Source organism: Lemur catta, chromosome 13 (genome assembly GCF_020740605.2).
Source record: "Lemur catta isolate mLemCat1 chromosome 13, mLemCat1.pri, whole genome shotgun sequence".
NCBI lineage: Eukaryota > Metazoa > Chordata > Mammalia > Primates > Lemuridae > Lemur > Lemur catta.
The window spans coordinates 74,374,713-74,399,142 of NC_059140.1; the positions used below are offsets into that span (position 1 = coordinate 74,374,713).

The window sequence follows — 24,430 nt, forward strand, 5'->3', positions numbered from 1 at the left end:
GAGTTTACCCTAAAATATTTGACCAAAAATGGTGGATTAAAAAAAAATCTCGTAACATTTTTGGCATATTTCCTTCCAGTTTTCTTGAATTTCAAACCAGGCACTTTTCCTTAACCTAATGTATTTACCTGAGAGATGATTGTCCACTTTCAATATATAGGTTGCTAAAAATAGCTGCTCGAGAGTTCTGAGTATGCCCTTATTTAACAAACATGTGCACTGATTGTGTAAGGTAGTATAGGTTCAGTGTCTTGTATTTAAAAATCATGGCTCCCAAATAATCAAAACATGAACATTCAGTTGAAAGTTAGAAACTTTGTATTACTCTTGCCTCTTTTACCTTTTTAGCATTCCATTGCTACTAGGGAAAGTATCACTCCATATGTTTTCTGGCACAAAATCTTTACCCTGACCTCTTAACAATTTATTATAAAAATTGACTCTCTAAAAAAAATGTAATTTGACTGTAGTGCTTCTAAATCTATTCACTTATTCATTGGGTATTAAATTTTACAAGTTTGATGGGGGTGGGGAGAGGAGGGGGGCAGGCAGGTAAGGAATATGAAGTTGTTAACAGGTCTTGGGGGTTTTCCATATCTTTAGTGATAGTGTCACTATCTTTAAGTTTTATCTTGTAGATTTTTAAATCTGCTTTAAAGTCTGGTCACACTGTTGCTTGTTTCCTCTCACTGCTTACCTTCTGGCATTTTCTGTAGGAGAAGGAAATTATAAATCTGTACATTGATGGGAAATTCAGTGAAAGTGATGAGCCCCAGGGATAGTTAAATGTATCCATTGGGTTGGTTTGCGTTGTGAAGTGGCTAGCTATAAAATTGCTTTAAGGTACTGGTAGGTGGTAGAAATTTTGAATCTCAAACTTCTTTTGCAGCAAATAACTCATGCAAACAATACGGTGTCTAACTTCAAGAGATTTCATGGCCGAGCATTCAGTGACCCCTTCATTCAAAAGGAGAAAGAAAACTTAAGTTACGATTTGGTTCCATTGAAAAATGGTGGAGTTGGAGTAAAGGTAATATAATTGAGCAACTTGAGGTTTCTTAATAGGAGACTGTTTAATTTGTGCATAGAGAAAAGTACTAACTTATTAAATATTTAATTCAAATTTCTTAATTGGACAAGTGGTCTTTTTGTTTCTTTTTCTTCCGGCTCCTTTTAAAGTGTAATAAATATATGCTAAATTGTCCTTGGAAGTGATTCAAATAGTATATACTACTATAACTTGTGTTTCTTCTAACTGCTTGGCAATTGTAAAATTTAGGTTTATTTGGTGTTTAGAAAAGAAATCTACATTGTGTTCATGTATCAAACAAAAGCCGGTTTCAAGACAGCCCAGTTGTAATTGTTTGGAGAATGATAGTGTAATACAACCAGAAATCTTTTTTTAAACTTGCAGGGACATTTTTGTCTTGTGTTCAACACATAATAATATTTATCCCAGTGATTCATCTCTTCAGTTAGAGTAGAAATTTACTACCTTCTATGTTTTGAATAGGACTTTGGATGAGGGGAAATCTGCCCTAGCTTTTACCCCTCCCCTTCATCTGTAGGTAAAAGTTCTTTCTTCTTTTTTTTCCTTTTCTTTTCCTTTCCTCCTTCTCTTCTTTTTCCTCCCTTTCTTCTTTCCAGAACAACTATAACAGTAAAGATTTTGTGGAAGAGAATATGTGGTAATATTTGGAAGTTAATACTAGCGTGTAGCTTAAATACTACAATGTTTAAAATGTTTTTTTCTTCGATATAGGTAATGTACATGGATGAAGAACATCTGTTTAGTGTGGAGCAGATAACAGCCATGTTGTTGACTAAGCTAAAGGAAACTGCTGAAAACAACCTCAAGAAACCAGTAACAGATTGTGTTATTTCAGTAAGTATAATTCAGCAAGCCAGTGTGTTGTCTTTTAATTTGCCTTCTTTATATTACTTTTAAATATCAAATGTGGGAAAGCTGTGCTTTTACTAGAGATCAAAATTCTTGTGCTTAACTACAGCATGGTCTCTGCATTATAGAGTGAACGGTGTGGCCTGCCCAGACGAGTGAAAAACCTTTATGGCAGCGTATCCTAGAGCATGAAAGAACGGGATAGAAAGGCTAAAATTTCTCCTTTTGCCCTTGTAAGACAGAAGTGTTCTACCAAAGGAATATCTGGCTGTTACTTAGAAAAATATTAATCTCTGGCAAAATTAAAGAATTAAGTCATAAGTCAGTGGTTTCTCTACTCCTCTTTTTTTTTTTTGACACTTTTCTTTCTCTTTTTTTCCTTTAATATCAAAAACTGGCGAAAGGGATATTCTGATTTGGAAGGTGAGCAGAGACCCATCTTTGCTCTTGCCCCATCTCTCTCAAGCATCTGCAAATACTTTAGAAGAAAATTTGAATAATCAGTGCACTAAATTTTTTTAGGTACTTTTCATCTAAGGGATTCTATGAATACGGTGTTAGATACTTTTTTCTTGAAGAGTGTCCTAGTTAAAATGTTGCCCTAGAAGATAGAAGAATTACAGCTAGAAGAACACAGGTCAATGCTGTAAGAAACGTCAGTCCTTGAGCTGTTTTTGCTCTTAGTAAAATCAAAGGCCTTTGCCAAGAAGTGTTTTTGTAATCTTAACAGGTCTTCTGAATTTAAAAGTACTCCATCGTGTATTAATGCTTGAACTCGGTGGATAGCAGAACTGAAGAGTAGTGGCACATGTTAGAATTAGCTCTGTATTATCTTTAAGTTCATATAGTCTTTACCTGTAGTTTAATTATATTTAACACTAAATCTTGGTTTAGCATTGTAATTTTCTAATGTTTCTAGTTTGGAAGCAGTACTTCGTCCACTTAAACTTTTCTGTTAGATTTAAGTAACTTTCAATATGTCTTATGAAAATCCTGGTTAATTTTTGTTTCAGGTTAAAATTTGGTTATAGTAAAAATTACTTTGATACTATAATTCTAGGACAATCTTTTCAGAAGTGATTACTGTTTCTGAAAGTTGAGGAACTTGTTAGAAACTGAGTCTACAGTTAACCTGTTTTGTGATTTGGCTAGGCACCTACTTAGCTGGACTGTTGAGAATTTATTATAAGTGGTTTGTGAGGAATTTGTAAATATTTTTTGTGTTCTAGACAAGTTAAAATTTTTCTTTCTTTGTAGGTTCCCTCCTTCTTCACAGATGCTGAGAGGCGATCTGTGTTAGATGCTGCACAGATTGTTGGCCTAAACTGTTTAAGACTTATGAATGACATGACAGCTGGTAAGGAAAAAGTGTTTGTGTAGAAGTGAATATACTATCAAAACTAGACTTAAGGTACTCTGGGTGTTAGTACTTTCATGTAGATGTGGAATCACAGCCTATTATAAAACATGGGTTAGATTTGAAAGCAAAAATTCTTCTTAAAATACTTACATTTTAATAAGAAATTGGTGCTTTGTCAAACTTAAGAATTTGCTTTCATTAAAAAACTTGTATATTTTTTAATCCTTTGAATTAGGTGGATTGGATGTAACTTTTTATTTCCGTACATTGCTTTCCTAGTTAAGAAATAAGTTTTCCCAAAATCTTAGTCTAGTTTTCACAGCTATACTTTAGCTACAAGTATTGACTTAGTTACAATTTTTTTTCCTCATATTTTCTGAACTGTACTTAGGAGGTGATCTTTCATCAGATATTTAAGCCTGTAATATTTGAACACATTGAGCTAGATATTATGGATATAGTGTTGTTCACTCCTCCTAGGGCTTTTATCAGTTTATTACTCTGAAACAAAAAGGAAAAAAGTTCTTATGATTTTTTCTTAGCATATTTCTAATAGGTTTTTGAAAAACTTAAGTATTGATAAAGATATGTTCTTAGGTATACGTGTTGAGAAATACAGTAGTTTCAAAGTTCAGGGAAAATGAACACAGACTCTTAGCCGGGCATGGTGGCGCATGCCTGTAGTCCCAGCTACTCGGGAGGCTGAGGCAGGAGGATTGCTTGAACCCAGGAGTTTGAGGTTGCTGTGAGCTAGGCTGACTCCACAGCACTCTAGCCCAGGCAACAGAGCAAGACTCTGTCTCAAAAAGAAAAAAAAAAGAAAAAGAAAATTAACACAGACTCTTTAAGGTAAATCAGTTATCTACCTCCGATCTAGAAAACATTCGTAGGAACTGCAGTTGCTGTAGTTGTGTATTAAATTTTTAATTCTTTTGGGTAAACAGTCTCCTAGCAGGTTGTGTGGTTAAAATGTAAGTGTTGCATAATGAGTCTGATATTGTTTGTGACATGTGGTTACAGTTCGTTTTATTCACATCATGTATGTTTTGTCTAGCACATCTCTCCATATATTGAAAAGTGATTGAGCATTGTTCTAAAATTAGAGAATAATAATTGATTCCAAGAATGTCAGTCTGAAGTCAGGGATAAAGAGAATGTGTTCACTTTTAATTGTTTCAAGTACAGTCAAGTTTCCTGCATGTGTGATTATATGTAACAGTGAAATTCCTAAGGAAGTATGAACTAAAGAAGTGAAACATACTTATTTTTTGTAGTTGCTTTGAATTACGGAATTTATAAGCAGGATCTTCCAAGCCTGGATGAGAAACCTCGAATAGTGGTTTTTGTTGATATGGGACACGCAGCCTTTCAAGTGTCAGCCTGTGCTTTTAACAAGGGAAAATTGAAGGTAAAGTGATACATTGGAACTAAGTGACCAAAACATATTAAAACTCTCATATTTTTACTTTAAGCTACTGAGCCTCTTCACAATGCTTGTTCTTCTTGGTAGTAAGTTTTATTTCAGGTAAAGACTTTTAACGAGGAATTGTTGCTAGGGTTGATTTCCATAAAGATGATGTAGTTATCTTAGCATACTTAAGTTGTCTTAGAAAAAGAAAAAAAATTTTTTTTTTTATCTTCTGTGTGGTCATTAAAAGTAAAAAATAAAAAAAAATCTTAGATTTAGCGTTACATTTGGATTTTGTAGTTAAATTTCTCCTGACTTGGATTCCATGTTATGATTTAAATGCAAGTCTTGAGCCTCTTAGTTTTCAGTTGTTTGAGTAGTAATATTTGAGATGCTACTTGCAAATGTGATTGAAAATAACCAGGTTATTTGTTGTTTTAACTAAATTAGGTACTGGGAACAGCTTTTGATCCTTTCTTAGGAGGAAAAAACTTTGATGAAAAATTAGTGGAATATTTTTGTGCAGAATTTAAAACTAAATACAAGTTGGATGCAAAATCGAAAATACGAGCACTCCTTCGTCTGTATCAGGAGTGTGAAAAACTGAAAAAGCTAATGAGCTCTAACAGTACGGACCTACCACTGAACATCGAATGCTTCATGAATGACAAAGATGTTTCGGGAAAGATGAACAGGTGTGTCTCGAATTCTGCAGATGAGATAGATGGAACTTTTACCTGAAACTGTAGCTTTGGGTGTTGTGAAACTTGGCCTGCATTTCAGGATTGCTGTTTATCACCATTAGCTCTAGGGGCACTTCTGCAAAGAGAGTTTTTTAAAAAATAAGTTCACTATCCCCATGATGAAATCTTTTTGGTATTTTTTATTTTTTAGTATTTCTGGGCCAGTAATTGAATAATAGTTTCATAGAGATACAATGAAGTGAATAGAAATAACTATTGAAAGTAGCGGGAACCAGATTGCATGAAACATTTAGAAGATAAAATGAAAATCTTAAGAATATAAAAGTGATACCTTCCAGTAATACCAGTAGAACTGATTTTCTTTGCCATGGCCTTTCTTGTACCCATTGTGTATGTATGTATGTGTACAATGAAAGTTGTGTATTTTATGTATACGTACAACTTTTTGTAACAAAGTACAAACTATAATATAGTTAAACTTGGCCCATGTGGGATCCAGGGATTGGCGGGGAATGAAATTCATTGGGCTGTAAGACTCATTATTTAAAAAGTAGGACAGGATTGGTCTTACACCTTTTCTAACAGTTTATGAGGTGTTCCGCTTATTTGCTAAGGTCACAATTTGAAGAACTCTGTGCTGAACTTCTGCAAAAGATAGAAGTACCCCTTCATTCATTGATGGAACAAACTCAGCTCAAAGTAGAAGATGTGAGTGCCCTTGAGATAGTTGGAGGTGCTACACGAATTCCAGCTGTGAAAGAAAGAATTGCCAAATTCTTTGGCAAAGATATTAGCACAACACTCAATGCAGATGAAGCAGTTGCCAGAGGATGTGCGTTACAGGTACTTTTTCAGCCCTGATTTTACTTGATACACATCCCTTAAATAGTTTCCATTTTATGTCATCATGGTGGGTTAATAAAATAAACAGAGCCCTGTGCCTAATTAGATAGCAGAAGGAAGTTACTTTTAAATAAACCCCAGGAGGCTTTGGGGAGACAAGGATGTTCAAATCTGGAAAATCCAGTAAATTTAGATTAGAAGAACTACTGAGCTGGTTTTTCTCAAACCGGGGATCAGAAACAGGTGTGATTCTGAGGGGATCACAGAAAACTCAGCTGATGCACTATAACTAGCTTATGTGGTGGTAACAGTTGTTACAAAGCACATGGGAGGAAATTTAGAATGGTAATCTTGTGTAATAAGGAACTGATTTGTGGGAGTTTTCAGAGTTAAGAGTATTAGTTAACAAATGGTTTTAGAAAACAGATAACCCTCCTTTACCCCCAGTTTGATTTTTAATCTAATTATCAAATAAAAAGGCAGCCCAAAAGCATGAAGTTAATTTGGTGAAGCAAAAGCACCAAATGTAGAAGTTATTGGTTAAAAAAAAAAAAAAATTAGTTTATATTTAGGATATTATAGTAAAATAAAGTCTGAATAGTTTTAACTAAAATTTAAAGTTAACATGTTTGAGTATTGATCTAATTAGCAGTTTTTTAAACATAAAGCAAGATTCTTTAGATAAAGGTATTTATTTAAACTTATTGTCGTTTTACACCTATAAAAGGAAGAATATGTAGACACCGATTTTTAATGATAATCCATTGAATACATCATGTTTTATGGGGTTTTTGTTCTTGCTTTTTCTTTCGTGATGGAATATGCCTCCTTAACTAACTCTCTCAAATCTGTGACATTTATACTTTCTTCAGAAGTAGAGCTGATTTTGGCTCTTTTGAAGCAACCTATACTAAACAGCTAAATTGACTTTTTTCCCGTCGTTTGGTCTGTTCCATGTCATTAGTTGTTTTTATGTGCCCTGTCTAAATAAATCTTCACCTGTTGGGTATCGTCTTTCCACAATTTGAATTCATTATTGCTTTCTTCATTTACAAAACTACTTGAAAATATGAACATCTTGAGTTTTACCCTTTTCAGTTTTTTAGACATTTGGAAAGTGATGTGCACAGAGCTATTTGTCAACATATATATAAATATTCAAAAGTGATACAATTTATCACTGAAATTGCTATCAACAAGATGTTCTGGAAAGAACAGTGTTTTTTCCTAAGCCCCTGTGAAACTTAGGTTTAATTGTCATGCTCCTAAGATTGTTGTGTCATTTGTCTTCGTAGTCATTAGCATAGCATTTAGGCAGTGAATGCATTCTTTATGCTTAAGATGATGTATTCTGTTAACAATTTTTGAATTTGAGTTTAAAAACGAAAAACTTGCCCACCCATTAGAATTGAGTTTTATATTAAAATATGAGTGGAAACCATTCATACCTCATGATAATTTGGTTTTTTTGTTTGTTTTTGTTTTTTAAGTGTGCAATCCTTTCTCCGGCATATAAAGTTAGAGAATTTTCCGTCACAGATGCGGTTCCTTTTCCAATATCTCTGGTCTGGAACCATGATTCAGAAGATACTGAAGGGTATGTAGCAGAAAATAATGTTCACATACCATATTTTAATATAAAGAAGAAAAATTAACCAATGACTTTTATAGTAGTTATTAATCTACCTGGAATCTTTCAACAACCAAATCTAAAATATTTCTCTCATTTTGGAATTGTAGATGGTGAGATAGAATTGATAAAGATTTTAGAGTGTCTTTCTGTTTGTGTAGCACAGCAGGCATTAATACTTGATCTGCTGAATGCCTTTCCCTTTTCTCTCTAGAGTTCATGAAGTATTTAGTCGAAACCATCCTGCTCCTTTCTCCAAAGTTCTCACCTTCTTGAGAAGGGGGCCTTTTGAGTTAGAAGCTTTCTATTCTGATCCTCAAGGAGTTCCATACCCAGAAGCAAAAATAGGTAAGTGATTAATTGTACATATTCTGCTCTTTTAGTTAAATATGTGGCTTATAATTCAGTGTACAAACTTAAAAAGGTTTCTTAGCAATGTTGAGGGGACCATAATTCCTTGTGGAGACATTTTCTATTTAGAATAGTGGTGATGGAGAATAGTTTCATTTTATTGATGAGTAAACTGGCCTATAGAGATGAAATAACCTGATTTTCAAATATATATATTTAGGAACACTTTATAGTGTTTTCTTTAAATATTAACCTTTCCTCTAGGTGAAATCTTATTCTATTTTAAAACCTGTGTCAGATACCATTGTGAAACTACTTCTCAAATGTACCTTTGTATTATAATGTTTTCTAAAGGCGCATCTTTTTGGTACATTTTTTTAGGGGGATACTTGACACATTCCATCTACTTTTACCCGTAGTAACTGTCTCTTTCACAGACCACAGGTAAAATTGGCCAATATTGACAGATGTTTCAGGACTCACCCTTGCCCCACACCTTTTCATAAATTGTTTGAAGGAGTCCAGCCTGGTCGGTTCTGTTTTCTTTCTTACTACCTTTTTTTTTTTTTTTTTTTTTTTTTTTTTTTTGAGACAGAGTGTCGCTTTGTTGCCCTGGCTAGAGTGAGTGCCGTGGTGTCAGCCTAGCTCACAGCAACCTCAAACTCCTGGGCTCAAGCAATTCTACTGTCTCAGCCTCCCGAGTAGCTGGGACTACAGGCATGCGCCACCATGCCTGGTTAATTTTTTTTCTATATATATTTTTAGTTGGCCAGATCATTTCTTTCTATTTTTAGTAGAGACGGGGTCTCGCTCTTGCTCAGGCTGGTCTCGAACTCCTGACCTCGAGCGATCCTCCCTCCTCGGCCTCCCAGAGTGCTAGGATTATAGGCGTGAGCCACCACGCCTGGCCTCTTTCTTACTACTTAAAGGCTAAACTGTTCTGACCCAGAATTGTGGTGTTCTTGTTTTGTTTTTAAAACAGTCTTCATGAATTTATTGTTAGGAAAATAGTTTGAGAAATCATTGCATATAGACTGTAAGATTTTGATAGGCCGGATTCTACACATTAACTTCCCATCGTATAGAAGATAAAATCCAAGCTCTTTTGCATGGCATCTAATTTTTCATGTTTCACTGAAACTGAAAACCTTGCACATACTTACAAGCCATCCTGCATGCCACTCTCCTGTGACTTGTCCTGAATACCCTAGAGTAAATGCTGTTTATTTAAATCGATCTCTGGGCAATTATTTCCTGAACTGGTGATTTGACAATTAACCAAGGTGTATTCTGTCATTTTTCAATGACCTGGTAATTAAATCTGTAACTTTCTGTGTGTTTGTATACGTAGCACTTTAAATACAAGGCAGTTAAATCTCATTTAGAACTTTGCACATAATAGGTTCAAAATACTTTTCATTTAGTGGTCTCCAGAATAACAATACTGTTGATGGGGAGATATCTTACATTTAGAACTTGGTTCTGTAGTAAGTGCTGACTGTACTGTACTCAGTCCTCAGAAGTATACATAGATTAGGTAATGTGTAGCCAGTCACACAGCCAGGATTCAAGCCTAGACAATCTGGATTAAAGTCTACACTTTTAACCATTACTCAATAATGTTCTGGAACTACTGTATTACACATACTAATTTCAGTGTTCGATACAGGTTTTGGCTCACCTCCACTATTTAAAACGTAGCAAAATGTTTTGATTATTTAATTAGGAGAACATTATTCCTTAAAAAATAATAGGATTAAAATTCAGCATGTGCTTGATATCATCTGCCTTATGCTTACTAACAGATTTTTCACATCTAGTTTGTGCTCACCCATCTGAAGAAATAGTGTAGAAGGAGGAAAGGACCACTTTTTATCGGTATCTTATAGTGTCTGCGTCTAGTGTTAAATAAAACAGTTATAACAATGTCCTTGCCTGTGGAAGTTTTTATGGCATACTAAGACTAATCCTAAGTATTGTAAGTATGCTGTATACTTAGAAGTATATGTTAAGAGGTTATATTTGTAGTATATATTAAAGGACTTTAGAAGAGAGTGGGAAGAGAATTTTAGAATAGCAGTAATTTCGGCCGGGCACGGTGGCTCACGCCTATAATCCTAGCACTCTGGGAGGCCAAGGCAGGTGGATCGTTTGAGCTCAGGAGTTCGAGATCAGCCTGAGCAAGAGCGAGACCCCGTCTCTACTAAAAACAGAAAGAAATTATGTGGACAACTAAAAATATGTATAGAAAAAATGAGCCGGGCATGGTGGCGCATGCCTGTAGTCCCAGCTACTCGGGAGGCTGAGGCAAGAGGATTGCTTGAGCCCAAGAGTTTGAGGTTGCTGTGGGCTAGACTGACGCCACGGCACTCTAGCCCAGGCAACAAAGTGAGACTCTGTCTCAAAAAAAAAAAAAAAAAGCAGTAGTTTCAAGCTTCATTTTTTTAGCATTTGTATTTTTCTTATCTGTCTCCTTTATAGAGATTTAGATTCAATTCTAAAATTGCCAGTTTCTTTTTGTTCTAGGCCGCTTTGTAGTTCAAAATGTTTCTGCACAGAAAGATGGAGAAAAATCTAGGGTGAAAGTCAAAGTGCGAGTCAACACCCATGGCATCTTCACCATCTCTACAGCATCTATGGTGGAAAAGGTCCCAACTGAGGAGAATGAAGTGTCTTCTGTTGAAGCAGACATGGAATGTCTGAATCAGAGACCACCAGAAAACTCAGACACCGATGTAAGTTTGTGGATAAACCTTTGTGTGTGAATACAGAGTAGACTTAATTTTAAGATAAAGGAGAAGGATAGGGAAGAGTTAAAACAAATGTTTTTCTTCATAATTAATTTTCACCAGAATTTTGGATAATGATATAGCACTTGCCAGTTAATGATAATGTACATCTTAGAATTCATTTAATTGTGATTAAATTCTGTGTAACGTAATTGGAAGTGACTAGTATATGACAATTTAATTAGAGTATATAGGTAATGTTTCATTGGATCTTGCTATGTTGCTCAGGCTGAGCCTCCACGCCTGGCCTTTTTTTGGTTTTGTTTTTTTTTTAAAGACATAGACCACATACTGAGAAGTCAAATGTTGACTGATACTTAAAAAGACTGTTACAAAAACTGTCATTTCTGGGAATATTTACCAATATTAAAGGTTTTTCTAATTGTATGGCAAAATTGGCTTTGATGTTTCAGAACTTGTTTTTGTTTTTATTCACATGGTTTTCTATATTGTGGGAGGAAGGAAAGAGAAGTATATAGTATAAAAGTTGTTATTTTCATCATCTTAATTTAGACTTCCATTAGTTTGAGTGCTAGTTTTGCATGGTCAACAGAAGAATTTTGGAAGGTAAAAGTATTATAGCAGTTACAGTTCATTTCTGGAGAATAATCAGAAATAGCTTAAGAGGCAGGCCAAGTATACTGTTTCAGTTAAGATATCAGAACGTGTGGTATCTGGTGGTCATTGTTACCATTCTAGAACATTTAAGGAACATTAACATTCTGAACCTTAGTTTTATTCTCATCTAGAAAAACTCTTTAGTATAATGAGTTAAATGACCAGTGCCATATATTTTCTTAATCTCTTAGTACCTTTTGGATATCAGGCATGCCTTCCTTCTAAGTACTTCAGTGTCTGCCTTAGAATCTTGAAGCTTTGAAAGAAAAATATGAGAGATTTCAGGGTGGGTAGAAGGTAGTTAACTTAGAATATTTCAGGCTTCTCCCAAAGACAGGAAAAGATCATAGCAAACACTGATTTATTAGGATTGAGGGCTACTAAAAAAGAAAATTAGAGAAATCTTGGGGTTCATTTTTCTTCTTTACCAAATTTTTAACCAGGATTGTTAACATATAGCATTTATTCTTTATCCTGAGATCTTTCAAGGTGTAAACAGCTGGATCATGAAAAGAAATTGGGGACAGAATCTTAGGTATCTATAAGCTGAAATGATGAACCCTGAAAAACTGATGGTTGGCTATTTTATGTTGCTGTTTAGTAAACTAAAATGGAGATACGTCGAGATGCATGGTGGCTGCTGGTGAAATAAGGTTTCAGAAGCTTGTTTCTGGGAAAGAGGCCTGGAGTAGTAACCTGTTTCCGGTGCTTTTGAGAGTTAATATCTGTATGAGGTTAGATGACAGTTTCTTAAAGGAGAGTTCTTGATTGTCACTACATCAATCAAATATTTACTTGTGTTATTTAACTATATTAACTGCTGTCATTCGAAGAACTTCTTACAGGTTTAGAATTTTTAAGAAGTTTTTGAGTACTTTGTGTTCATTTTGTTTTTTTCCAGTACCTTTTCTCCCCACCTGTTAAGATTTCAGAAATTGAGTGTACTGTCTTTGGTGCCCTATAACTTTTTAAATTTATACAAGTACACCTGCTTTCTACATCCTTTGTGCCTGGGCTTTCATTTCAGAAAAATGTCCAGCAAGACAACAGTGAAGCTGGAACACAGCCCCAGGTACAAACTGATGGTCAACAAACCTCACAGTGTCCCCCTTCACCTGAACTTACCTCAGAAGAAAACAAAAACCCAGATGCTGACAAAGTGAGTGACTCTTCTAGTTCATTCCATGAGACAATGTTGCAACATGTAATCATTAATGATATCATTCAATCTGCAGTTTTAAGAGCAAGCACCAAGTGATTTCATTCTATGTAGGAGGTTTTTTTTTTTATAAATTTTCTGTGTATTTTTCAACTAAAACCATTTAGAGGTACTCAAGTTCAACTAAAGGAAGTGAATGTGAACTGAAAGCTTCTCTTGATTAACTGCCACTCCAAGTAACAGGAGACTAATGCATAGCATTTGTTGTCTTTTAAATGGCAGAGGTATCTGATAATCAGAGGCGGAAATAGATACATCCCAGTGCTACATGATTCGTTTTCGCTTGCATCAGTCAGATGATAAATACATGGGCTATAGGAGTCTAGTAAACTTTTTTCTCCTCTCAAGTCATCTGTCACATTTAAGTAAATTAATTATGATGGTCTGGTAATAACCAGATTGCATTTGAAAACAATTATTCCTTTGCCCTGCTTCCACAGTAGGTATTGGGAACTAAATTAAATGGTGGTATTGTGTCCCTTGAAAAATGACAGTTTATAATCACATCTTTAATTCATGGTCAGATGGATATTGAAGTGTTTCCATTGTTACTCCAGATCACTATATGCTTTGTAGAACTTTGTTCTCTGTGGAAGTTGCGTGTGAATTACTAACCTGTTGTTGGTAGTTTGGTTTCTCTCACTTTCTGAGGATAGAGTTATTTACTGTCAGGCAAATTAGAGAATTGTTCATTGGGGTCAAAATAGATTTTACACTGGGTGAAAGTTTCTAGTTTTAAATTTCCCCATCCCCTGATTGATCTTGTGGGGCTCCCAATATGAGTTACAGGTCCTGACTCTAGTTTCCAAAAGCCACTTTCTCTTTTTTCCAGTTAAGTTATGATGGTGATTATTCGGAAGAATAGCTGCTTAATTTCAACATCACTCCCCTTGACTTAGGGTGAACATTAACTGATTTGTGCTGATAGTCTCAATACCTATCTAGAACATGGTATTGGGTAGAATCTCATACTCTTTAGTCGTAGGTAGGACCACTAGTCTCAAGCTCTTCGGAGCATTGTCACACACCCTTTCAGGGAGAGTTCCTCATCCATTCCATGTTGGAATGTCATTGTTTGAGACTGGTTTTGTCAGTAGTTGGTTTAATTTTTTACTGTCAGATAGTTTTATTTTGACTTAACTGCCATGCATGTACTGTCATCCATTTGTTCCTGAATATCTGTTGCACTGCTGTGTCTTCCTAGGTGTATGTTTCATCTAATTCGTTTTTCTTTCTTATGGATCATGCCCTCAGAGCATGCATAATATGTTGGAGAATTCTTATGTGCAGTAGAAGGAAGAAGACATAGGGAGGACTGCAGGTTGGCTGTCTAGCTCTTCCTCAGTGATACAACTTTTACAGCACATGATAGATGTGTGACTTCTAAGGAACACTGAAATAAGTCTGGGAAACATGTGATCTAGTTCCATCTCTATAATTTTAGGCAAGTCGTTGAACTTCTTTCTAGTCCCAGATTCTTTGATAAAGTGCCTAGAATCTTAACATCCTTCTTAACTCCCCAAATTTATCCTGTGGCAGTGACTATTGTGCCTAATGGGCAAGTCTCTTCCCATCTTACCATCCTAGCCCATCAGGGTACATGTTTTACACCTTAGTTGTCATCTAATCTATCATACAGCTGAGTCTTCTCATTTGTGTTCTTTGTCATTTGTGCTAGCAGAAACCTACAGAAATGGAAATACATAGAAAATGCTTGGAAAATTAAAGGCCTTGGAGATTCCTACTTCTTTAGCCCTGTATTTACATATTTTGAAAACCCTGCAATAAACTATTAGCATTTGCTACATCATTGCATTTGGTACTTTAAGACTCTTTTAACCTTGCAGAGTTGTTTATGAGAAAAGGTGCAACTCAAAGGCAGATAGTAGGAATAATATGTGTGTGTGTATATAATCTCCAAGTTCAGTAAGGAAACTTTAAAAGGCATTCAGCATACTGCTAATTATAATTAAGGTTGGCATTATACTGGGATATAGGGCCTAAAACATAGGAATTGAGTTGATCGTAACATGTTTAGCGTTGGTCAAAGCCTATGTTAGGTGGCAGGTTATAGATTCTATAATTTAAAGATAAGGTTACTTTAAAAGTTTTGACTTCTGGGATTCACAGAAATGCTCAAAGGGATTAGAAAGTAAAAACCTATGAAGAAAAACTTTAGCAGGAGAGAATAAGTTTAATATGAGAAGAGAAAAATATCCTGGTGAATTTCTGAAGGAAGTACAACATATTTGTTTATTTGCAATCGTAATTTAAAATGGGCAGTGGGAATTAGTTGATCTTACAGATTCTAGCCACTTTATGATTTTAGGGATTTTATTTTTGCTGAAGTCATCAGTAAGTATGATAGGTAAGTTTTTTATTTTACCAAGGATTATTTAAGAATTCCCCCCATTTTTTTTTATCCCCCTTCCCAAGGCAAATGAAAAAAAAGTTGACCAGCCTCCAGAAGCTAAAAAACCCAAAATAAAGGTGGTGAATGTTGAGCTACCTATTGAAGCCAACTTGGTCTGGCAGTTAGGGAAAGATCTACTTAACATGTATATTGAGACAGAGGTAAGTACTTCAATTAAATATTTCTATTTTGGAATATGTAGTTGGCCCTGATACCCATATTTCTAATAGATAAATGGTTATAATTCTTGTCCAAGTCCCAAGTTTTATATAGTTTTAAGGATAGAATGAAGCCAGAGCTAATGGATTTTTCAATTTAATTTTTTTTTACAAGTTTTGTTGAATGTTTTTTTGATCCTTATTAGAGAGGTCTATAGCAGTGTAACCATTGTACATTGGCCAGTATTCCAATATGAGATAAAATCCTTTAACCATATGCAGAAAAACAATTACATTTAAGCACTGGGTTGGTTAGTATTAAATTTGAAATGTGAAAGCTATTTAATTTATTACCTGATCTTAAATAAAAACACTTCAGAATAGGAATTTAGAAAATGAAGATCTCTGTAGGGTTTGTAGGAAGAGTTTTATGAGGTATAAATTGGAACCATTAACACTAATTTGTTCTGTTGTGATCACTGATTTTTTTTTTTTTTTTTTTTAAGCATTGGAGTCTAATAGTTAAAATTTCGTTTGAGTTATTAGAAGACTGGAATAACTTGCTGTTTTTTTGTCAGGGTAAGATGATAATGCAAGATAAATTGGAAAAAGAAAGAAATGATGCTAAAAATGCCGTGGAGGAATATGTGTATGAGTTCAGAGACAAGCTTTGTGGACCATATGAAAAATTTATATGTGAGCAGGTATGTTTTAGAGCTCTGTTTTTATTCAGATTGTCTCATGTAAAGTGTTTAATATCAAATTTGACATTTAAACCTCTACTGGATTATGTAACTTGAACTTTTTGAAAACAGAAAACAAAGTCATGGAAAAAGAGACTCACTAGCGATGAGCAGTTTATTTTATGGTGGTGTACCCCAAGAGCTCTATGACAGGTTCTCTCTTCTGGATGATAAAAACAAACATAGAGTGTATGGCATCACAATTATGGGAGCTACAAAGATAAATAAGAGAAAATCCTTGCTTTCAAAGACCTCAAACCTTTTTTCATGACACTGCTCCTTTGATAGCTTTTTGTCATTGTTTTATCCTATAAGACTTGTTCATCCAGTCATTCCAGAGCTTATCAAGCCCCATTATTCTCTTAGCCGTTTTCTTGACTCTCACTTAGTATGGGTCTGAGTAAATTCCAGAAACACAACTGTGAAAGATGGGATTTGGGGGGAAAAAATTGGCTAGATACAATCTAGGGTGGTTTGGGGACTTTTTTTTTTTTTTTGAGACACAGTCTTACTCTGTTGCCGGGGCTAGAGTACTGGGGCTAGAGTGCCGTGGCGTCAGCCTAGCTCACAGCAACCTCAAACTCCTGGGCTCAAACAATCCTTCTGCCTCAGCCTCCCGAGTAGCTGGGATTACAGGCATGTCCCACCATGCCCGGCTAATTTTTTTTATATATTTTTAGTTCAGCTAATTTCTTTCTATTTTTAGTAGAGACAGGGTCTCGCTCTTGCTCAGGCTGGTCTCCAACTCCTGAGCTCAAACTATCCACCCACCTCGGCCTCCCAGAGTGCTAGGATTATAGGCGTGAGCCATTGCTCCTGGCCCTGGTTTGGGGATTAATTCCGAAGTTATAGATCATTTAAACTGAAATTCAGAGTCCATTTTAGTCCTAAGATCCTTGGGCTATCTTATAATGTGGTTAGGTTCTTATCTCTGACTTGAAATTTCCTAGGTTTCTTATGGTTGGGATTCTAAAGTAGCGACGGCTCAACTAGGCTAGATTTCCCAAAGCTAGAGTAGAAGTACATACCTTAGATGAATTGGTTAGGAGTGATTTTTTTTTTTCCTATGTTGAGTGATTGGATTTTTCAATTCATGTACTCCCCTTTCAGTATTTGATAGTTGTGGAAGTGTAAGAAAAGTAACTAATAAAGACCTAATTGTTTGGGGGAGTAGAAAATAATTGCTCTTCTATGATGACATTTCAGTGTATAGGTTGTCCAAAACTGGGCTTCTAAGATACAGTATTACAGTATTATAAGTCAATAAGAGCAGTTTTCTAAAACCTCCCAAATGTCACCGTAACAAGACAGAGAAGCCAAAGAATAACTGTCAATTCCTCATGTAAAAATATTGTGTGAAGCTGATAAATAGTAGAGCTTAATTGCTCCTTGGTATTTTTTAGTGAAGAGAATCCAGCTAATCAAAGTGCCTTCTTAGACAAGATTAGCTACCTAATGTTTAACACTTCTGAGAATGCCTCTGTTTTGTTGTGAAAACTTCTGAACTAAGATTGCTGCTAATCTTGTCATATTTCGTATTAAGGATCATCAAAATTTTTTGAGACTCCTCACAGAGACTGAAGACTGGCTCTATGAAGAAGGAGAGGACCAAGCTAAACAAGCGTATGTGGATAAATTGCAAGAGCTAATGGTAGGTCCTTTTCTCCCCCTGAAAAGTGATACCTGCATTTTAAACTATAGACTTTTAAGATTATGACAACAACTTACTACATTTTATTTTAGAAAATTGGCACTCCGGTTAAAGTTCGGTTTCAAGAAGCTGAAGAACGGCCAAAGATGTTCGAAGAACTAGGACAGAGGCTGCAGCACTATGCCAAGATAGCCGCTGACTTCAGAAATAAGGTAAGTCAGTCTTTTTGTACATAGTGAGGAAGTTTGCCTATATTTTAATGAGCTAACATTTAAGTTGAGGAGTCTTCATCATGAATAAATAGTCTTAAGTGAAAAATTGTGGTGTTTGAGACTAGAGGTAGATTTGAACTACATGGAAAGGTGGGTCAAATTGGATGTGACTGTTAAATACTTAATTCTACAGAATGACTGCTTTTTCTGTTCAGGATGAGAAATACAACCACATTGATGAGTCTGAAATGAAAAAGGTTGAGAAGTCTGTTAATGAAGTGATGGAGTGGATGAATAATGTCATGAATGCTCAGGCTAAGAAGAGTCTCAATCAGGATCCAGTTGTACGTGCTCAGGAAATTAAAGCAAAAATCAAGGTGAATGTTACTGTCATGTTTATTGCTGGATGTTCTCTTATGGACTTGAGTTGGAATCATTTGAACCCTAAACAGCCATTTTTCCTCATCCTGACTGAGACCATTTTTTCTTAGTTTATTATTGTATCACAAAAGATAGAAGATCTCATAAGTTTCTGTTGATTTTTCATTTCTTCATTTATTCAGTTCAACAAATATGTTTGCTGAACCCCTGTCACATGTTAGCCATTGTTCTCAGGGTTAAACATTCAGTGTACAAGTCCCTGCCCCTGTGGAACTCACATTCTAGTGGGAGGGAGACCAACAGTAAACAGTATGTGTCATGTATCAGACGGTGTCAGTGCTGTGGGGGAAAATACAGTAGGGGGAAAAAGATTTAGGAAATTCTAGGCTGTGGAGTGGAGCCAGACTGGTATTTATCAAGGAAGGCCTTGATGTCAATGTGTGAAACTTGAAGGAAGTTGGAAATGCTCTCTGTCTGGAATGATACTCAGACACAGTGAAAGTCAAGGAAAAGTTGGCCTTTTAAGCTACTATCATTTTGAAGCTATAGACATGAATTCCAGCTTTTTGCTCACAGTTTTCCTGATCTTGAAGTTATTTAACTTCTGTGAACCATGTTCCTACTGTGAGGATTAAAGGGGAGGGTACCTAGCAAGTCCCTTGAGACATCCTAGAAGACTGTTCCCTTGTTTGGTCAGGCTTAAAGCTATGGTTTTGGGCAAATGTTAGGAGAAATTGGAATTCTTTGATGTATAATTGGAGTTGGTAGAAAAACGTTGGGTCTGGTATGTGAGGAAGTTGACAATGAACTGGATGGATCTGACTTAATCTGATAACTTGCATTCTTTAGGAATTGAACAACACTTGTGAACCTGTCGTAACACAACCCAAACCAAAAATTGAGTCACCCAAACTGGAAAGAACTCCAAATGGCCCAAATATTGATAGAAAGGAAGAAGATTTAGAAGGCAAAAATAATTTCGGTGCTGAACCTCCACATCAGAATGGCGAATGTTACCCTAATGAGAAGAATTCTGTTAATATGGACTTGGACTAGATAACATTAAATTGGCTTATTCCTTCTATTAATAAAATATTTTTGCCATAGTATGTGATTCTAACATAACATACTGAGACTATTTATATTTTCTTTTTTAAGGATGTTTAGAAATTTTGTGTATTATATGGAAAAAGAAAAAAGCTTAAGTCTGTAGTCTTTATGATCCTAAAAGGGAAAATTGCCTTGGTAACTTTCAGATTCCTGTGGAATTGTGAATTCATACTAAGCTTCTGTGCAGTCTTACCATTTGTATCACTGAGGATGAAATTGACTTTTGTCTTGGAGGGAAAAAAAACTGTACTGCTTGTTCAAGAGGGCTGTGATTAAAATCGTTAAGCATTTGTTCCTGCCAAGGTAGTTTTCTTGCATTTTGCTCTCCATTTCAGCATGTGTGTGGGTGTGGATGTTTATAAACAAGACTAAGTCTGATTTCATAAGGGCTTTCTAAAATCAGTTCTGTCCAATAGAATATGACTTTTTGCTTTGATATTAAAAATTCAACGAGTAAAACAAAAGCTAGTGAAATGTGTTAGTAGCATGCAGAACAAAAACTTTAAAATTATCTCTCACTATACAGTACATTGTCATGTGAAAGTGTGAAATGGAAGAAATGTTGATCCTGTTGTAACTAATTGTGAAAACTTATGAGCTTTAAAATAAAGTTCATCTTACGGCGTCATTTCTAAACTGTTAGTTTTGTCACTGATTTAAAAACAGACTGGGGAGAAGAATGTGAATATTTGTAGCAGAAATGAAGTTAGTGTGAAAATCCAATTTTCCTTTTGCTGCTTTATACATACTATTTCTTTCTTAAGTGAAAATGGCTTCCTCTTGACAGAAAAGTAGCAAATGTTTATTACATTTAAACATTGTTTAAATACTATGTAAGTCAATAGAACTTAAGGCTCCACCACCCAGAAAAAAAAACATTTTGTTGCACATCCTTCAAGCTTTTAGCCCCTAATGGTGGGTCGTATCAGTGTGGGTGTATGTTATACAGTGTTCGCTGTTTTTTTTAAACTATATTATAAAGGCAATCTCTCAGTAATTTTAGTCAGGTGTTACAACTATGCGGCTGTAGTGAGTTTCGTTATAAAGACATACCCACTATTGGTGGATTTAAGTGTTTCTCAAGTTTTTGCTCTTCCAAATACTGCTGCAGTGAATCTTGTCTATCTGGTTATTTTCTAAAGACAAAATTGAAATAGTGTTTGGGGTGGGGTGGGTTGAAAACATGTGATTAGGGTAGATGACAAGTAACCATCTAGGGTGCAGCAGTTTCTAAAATGAGAGCCACCTTTCCCTTAAGGAGGAGGGGATCAATCTTTTAACTGTAGCCAATCTATTATACTAATCTTCAGCTACTGTATGCCAGGTACTTCACAGAGAGTCATCTTCAAAGCAAACCGGGAGGTTTAATAATTTACAAGATACACAGGAAGTATCAGTTGGGAAAATAAACACCAGCTGTTAACTTACTCAACTTTTAAAGCCCACGCTCTAATCCTATACTTGGTAGCTTGTGATTTGTTTGATATGTACTTAAGCATTTCAAAATTTGCCTCTTTTTCCTGAATTGCATGTTGTCCTCCTTCCCATTTGTAATATTGGGGTGTTTATATAAAATGTTCTTATTAAGGATCTTAACCATTTGTCAGCTATTCAGCGTTTTCCTGCTTTGTAATTTAACTTTGGTTTATCATTTAGAAGCTTTAAATTTGTAATCTGTCTCTCTTATGTTTTTTCTTAAGTTATCTGAGATTTTTAGTGCACACTAATGTACACTCAATAGGTATGCATTTGTCCATTGAGAGGTGAGGATAGCGTAGTGTTATGTGTATGATTGGGAAGTGCATAAAAAATTTATATGAATGGGAAAACTTCTTTCTATCCCAAAATAGAACTTGATAATAGAGGAAGCATCAGTCTGGCCTAAATCAGTCTTTTTATTAAATGAGAGAAGTTTTGTAGCATCACTTTTCTGTAAAGATGAATCAGTATTTCAAAAAAAAAAAAAAAAATGGCTGAACTGCCTATAGTTAGTCTAGAGACCTCAGAACTGCATTTTTGGATGTGGGGAAAATAGTCATGTTGATTATAATACATATAAATATGATTGATTCAAGCAATTGTGGTATAAACCTGGTAATCACCTAGAATCTCCAAGACATGCACCAATTTGGATAAATGCTTTTTTTTAAGAATTGAATTTTATTTATTTTATTTATTTATTTATTTATTTATTTTGAGACAGAGTCTCACTCTGTTGCCCGGGCTAGAGTGCCGTGGCGTCAGCCTAGCTGACAGCAACCTCAAACTCCTGGGCTCAAGCAATCCTCCTGCCTCAGCCTCCCGAGTAGCTGGGACTACAGGCATGTGCCACCATGCCTGGCTAATTTTTTTCTGTATATATTTTTAGCTGTCCAAATCATTTCTTTCTATTTTTTAGTAGAGCCGGGGTCTCGCTCTTGCTCAGGCTGGTCTCGAGCTCCTGAGCTCAATCTGCCCGCCTCAGCCTCCCACAGTGCTAGGATTACAGGTGTGAGCCCCCGCGCCCGGCCTCTGTTGTATTTAAAGCGTGACTTCATAGCCATCTGCTTGCATCTCTCTCTGCTGCTAGACTGTGTGCTCCTGGAGGACAGCAATGGGCTTCTTAGTCCTATCTGTGTCCCCAGCGCTCCCCACAGAGCCTAGCACACACATGAAATGTTAACTAAATGAGCAAATGAAATAATGAACAGGTAAGCGCTGGCCAGACTCCGCATGTCTGAGAAGGAAAACTGCCCCGCTCTAGAAAGAAACCTTAGTGTCTGTATTAGTTTTCTAGGGCCAACGACCACAACCTGGGGGGTGGGGGGGCTTGAAACATCACACATTTATTTCTCACAGTTATGGAGGCCAGAAGTCTGAAACCAAGGTGTCACAGAGCCGTGTTCCCTCTGAGGGCTCTACAGGAGAACCTTCCTGGCCTCTTCCAGCTTCTGCTGGCCGTCCTGCACTCATTGGCTCACGGCCACATCTCTCTCTTTCTTCCTCACCTCACTTTTTCCCCGCGTGTCTCCTTACCTCCTTCACCTTTCTCTTATACGCACACTTATGATAGCATTAGGGCCCACCCGAGACATGCAGGGCAATAATCTCCCCGTGTCAAAATCCTAAACTTAATCACATCTGCAAAACCCTTTTCCAGATGAGGTCACTTTCACAACTTGTATCTTGGGTGACCACTATTCAGCCTGCTCCAGAACTCCACAGTCAATGCAGAAAAGATACTGCCTAGACCTTTCTTGCAAAGGTTTGACTGTGTTTCATCAGAGAGGAACCTCCCAGACAAATCGCTCTGGCTTTGTTGTTGTCTAGGAAAATTAAGCAAGTAATTAAATTAGTTAAGACTTTAGCAATGCCTTCAGTGATAATGAAGATGCAAACAAATGACACCTTTCTTCATGGGGATCTCTAGGATGAGAGGCAGGAGAGGAAGGGGAGGCTGGAAGGCAATATTTCAGGATGCGAGGTAGGGGTAGGCACGATGTGTCAAGCCAGCTAAATTGTTTTAGACTAGTATCTGAGCCACAGGATAGACTCTGAGACCTTGGAACTGAGGGGGAGGGAGCGCAGGCCCAGGTTCAATCGGAGCTCCGAAAGGGGGAGGTGGGATGCGGGGTGGGAGACGGAGGAGGACCTCAGGGAGGGGGCCCAGGAGCAGTCAGGACCAAGGCAGGACAGGGTGGCCTCCAGGGCCAAGAAGATTGATCCTGTCCTCTTCTGACCGCAGAGGGACCTGACCATGCTTCTAGGAGCTACAGGCAGCCCACCCTGAGCATGCAAGTAAAGACCATGATCCCGACTCAGTGGGCCCCTCCTTCTACCCACGCATCCTAGAAAGGCAGGCAGACCGTGGCTGAGGGTTGGCCGAGCAGTGCTACTCTGAACCGTCCCAGACAGGAGAGAAGACAGCTCCACTCCTCAGACACCGCTGATTAGAGCCCAGGATCCTGACTAGACTTCGTCTACTGGTGGCTAGGGAGTGGGTCACTTGTACCAGGGTCTTCAGCCTCCTGCCGGGAAGATTTGCGTGGGAGGAGGGAAGGCCCCTGCTCAGGCCCTCAGCCTAAAATAACCTCCAGCTCAGCTACCTGGAGCACTCTCTGAGGACCACCAGGTGTCTCAGCTAACAGTGAAATGGCACCTTGGTTCCTTGTCCCCTTGTTCCTTGTTGCATGTCTCCCTCTGGGATGTCACCAGGAGAAGGGGTCATTGGCAGGGCAGATTCAGACTCTCCTGGGGTCCTGCTCGCACGCCAGGCACTAGCATTTAGCCTCACGCTTGCTGCCGGGACCCCACGCGCCTCCCCGCCTGCCTGCAGGGCCCCACGCCGTCCTCTGTGCGCAGTCAAGAGGACAGATCCAGGAATTCCGAAGTGTGGCTCCCAGACTTGGCTCTGCTGCCGTCTCGCATGAACGTGAGCAGGTTACCTCTCTGTGCCTCGATTTCCTCGTCTGTTCCTCAGGAGTCTTCGCGCTTGCCCAGCCTACTGCTGCTGGGCTTCTCAGAGGTAAGACTTGCGTCAAGGGGAGCCGCTCTGAGCTCCACTTTCCTGAGGAATGATATTTGTCTCACGGGATTGTTGGGGGGATGAATTGAAAGAAGAGACTGGAAGCTCTTTAGCAACTTGAAAGCAAAAGAAGCTGGCAATTATAGAAATGGCTTCACACGGCAGAGACTGCATGGATTGCACCTTCATGGACATGGCTGCTGGTCAAACAGTGTCTCCGAAGTGTATTCCCACGAGACGCACCTTGGGAAAGAGGCTGTCCAGCAAATGCGTTTAGAAACTGTTCCTTTGGGGGGGGGGGGTGGTTACCAGGCAATTGAGAGTATTAAGGGCTCAGAGAAGTCCTGAGGCAAACAAACCCACTGAACTGTCTTTAATCTAGCATTTCCCAAACTCATTTCTTCAGGGAACCCCACCCCACAGCCCTGCCTGAGTG

General features: G+C 37.2%; 1 protein-coding gene across 4 annotated transcripts in view; it reads left to right on the forward strand.

Annotated features, from left to right (window-relative positions):
• HSPH1 (heat shock protein family H (Hsp110) member 1) overlaps positions 1-20,126 on the forward strand; it is a 55,148-nt gene extending 35,022 nt beyond the window's left edge. For 3 of the 4 annotated variants that reach the window (XM_045567325.1, XM_045567322.1, XM_045567321.1), the window contains exons 3-18: positions 890-1,030; positions 1,763-1,885; positions 3,158-3,257; positions 4,535-4,668; positions 5,119-5,363; positions 5,987-6,215; positions 7,706-7,812; positions 8,060-8,193; positions 10,723-10,931; positions 12,631-12,762; positions 15,259-15,396; positions 15,972-16,097; positions 17,680-17,787; positions 17,880-17,999; positions 18,215-18,376; positions 19,230-20,126. In XM_045567325.1, the coding sequence (XP_045423281.1) occupies positions 1,766-1,885; positions 3,158-3,257; positions 4,535-4,668; positions 5,119-5,363; positions 5,987-6,215; positions 7,706-7,812; positions 8,060-8,193; positions 10,723-10,931; positions 12,631-12,762; positions 15,259-15,396; positions 15,972-16,097; positions 17,680-17,787; positions 17,880-17,999; positions 18,215-18,376; positions 19,230-19,436 (2,271 nt within the window). In that variant the 5' untranslated portion in view covers positions 890-1,030; positions 1,763-1,765 and the 3' untranslated portion in view covers positions 19,437-20,126. The remainder of the gene's footprint in view (positions 1-889; positions 1,031-1,762; positions 1,886-3,157; positions 3,258-4,534; positions 4,669-5,118; positions 5,364-5,986; positions 6,216-7,705; positions 7,813-8,059; positions 8,194-10,722; positions 10,932-12,630; positions 12,763-15,258; positions 15,397-15,971; positions 16,098-17,679; positions 17,788-17,879; positions 18,000-18,214; positions 18,377-19,229) is intronic. The other variant, XM_045567324.1, reaches the window with a different exon arrangement.
• The last annotated feature ends 4,304 nt before the right edge of the window (positions 20,127-24,430 follow it).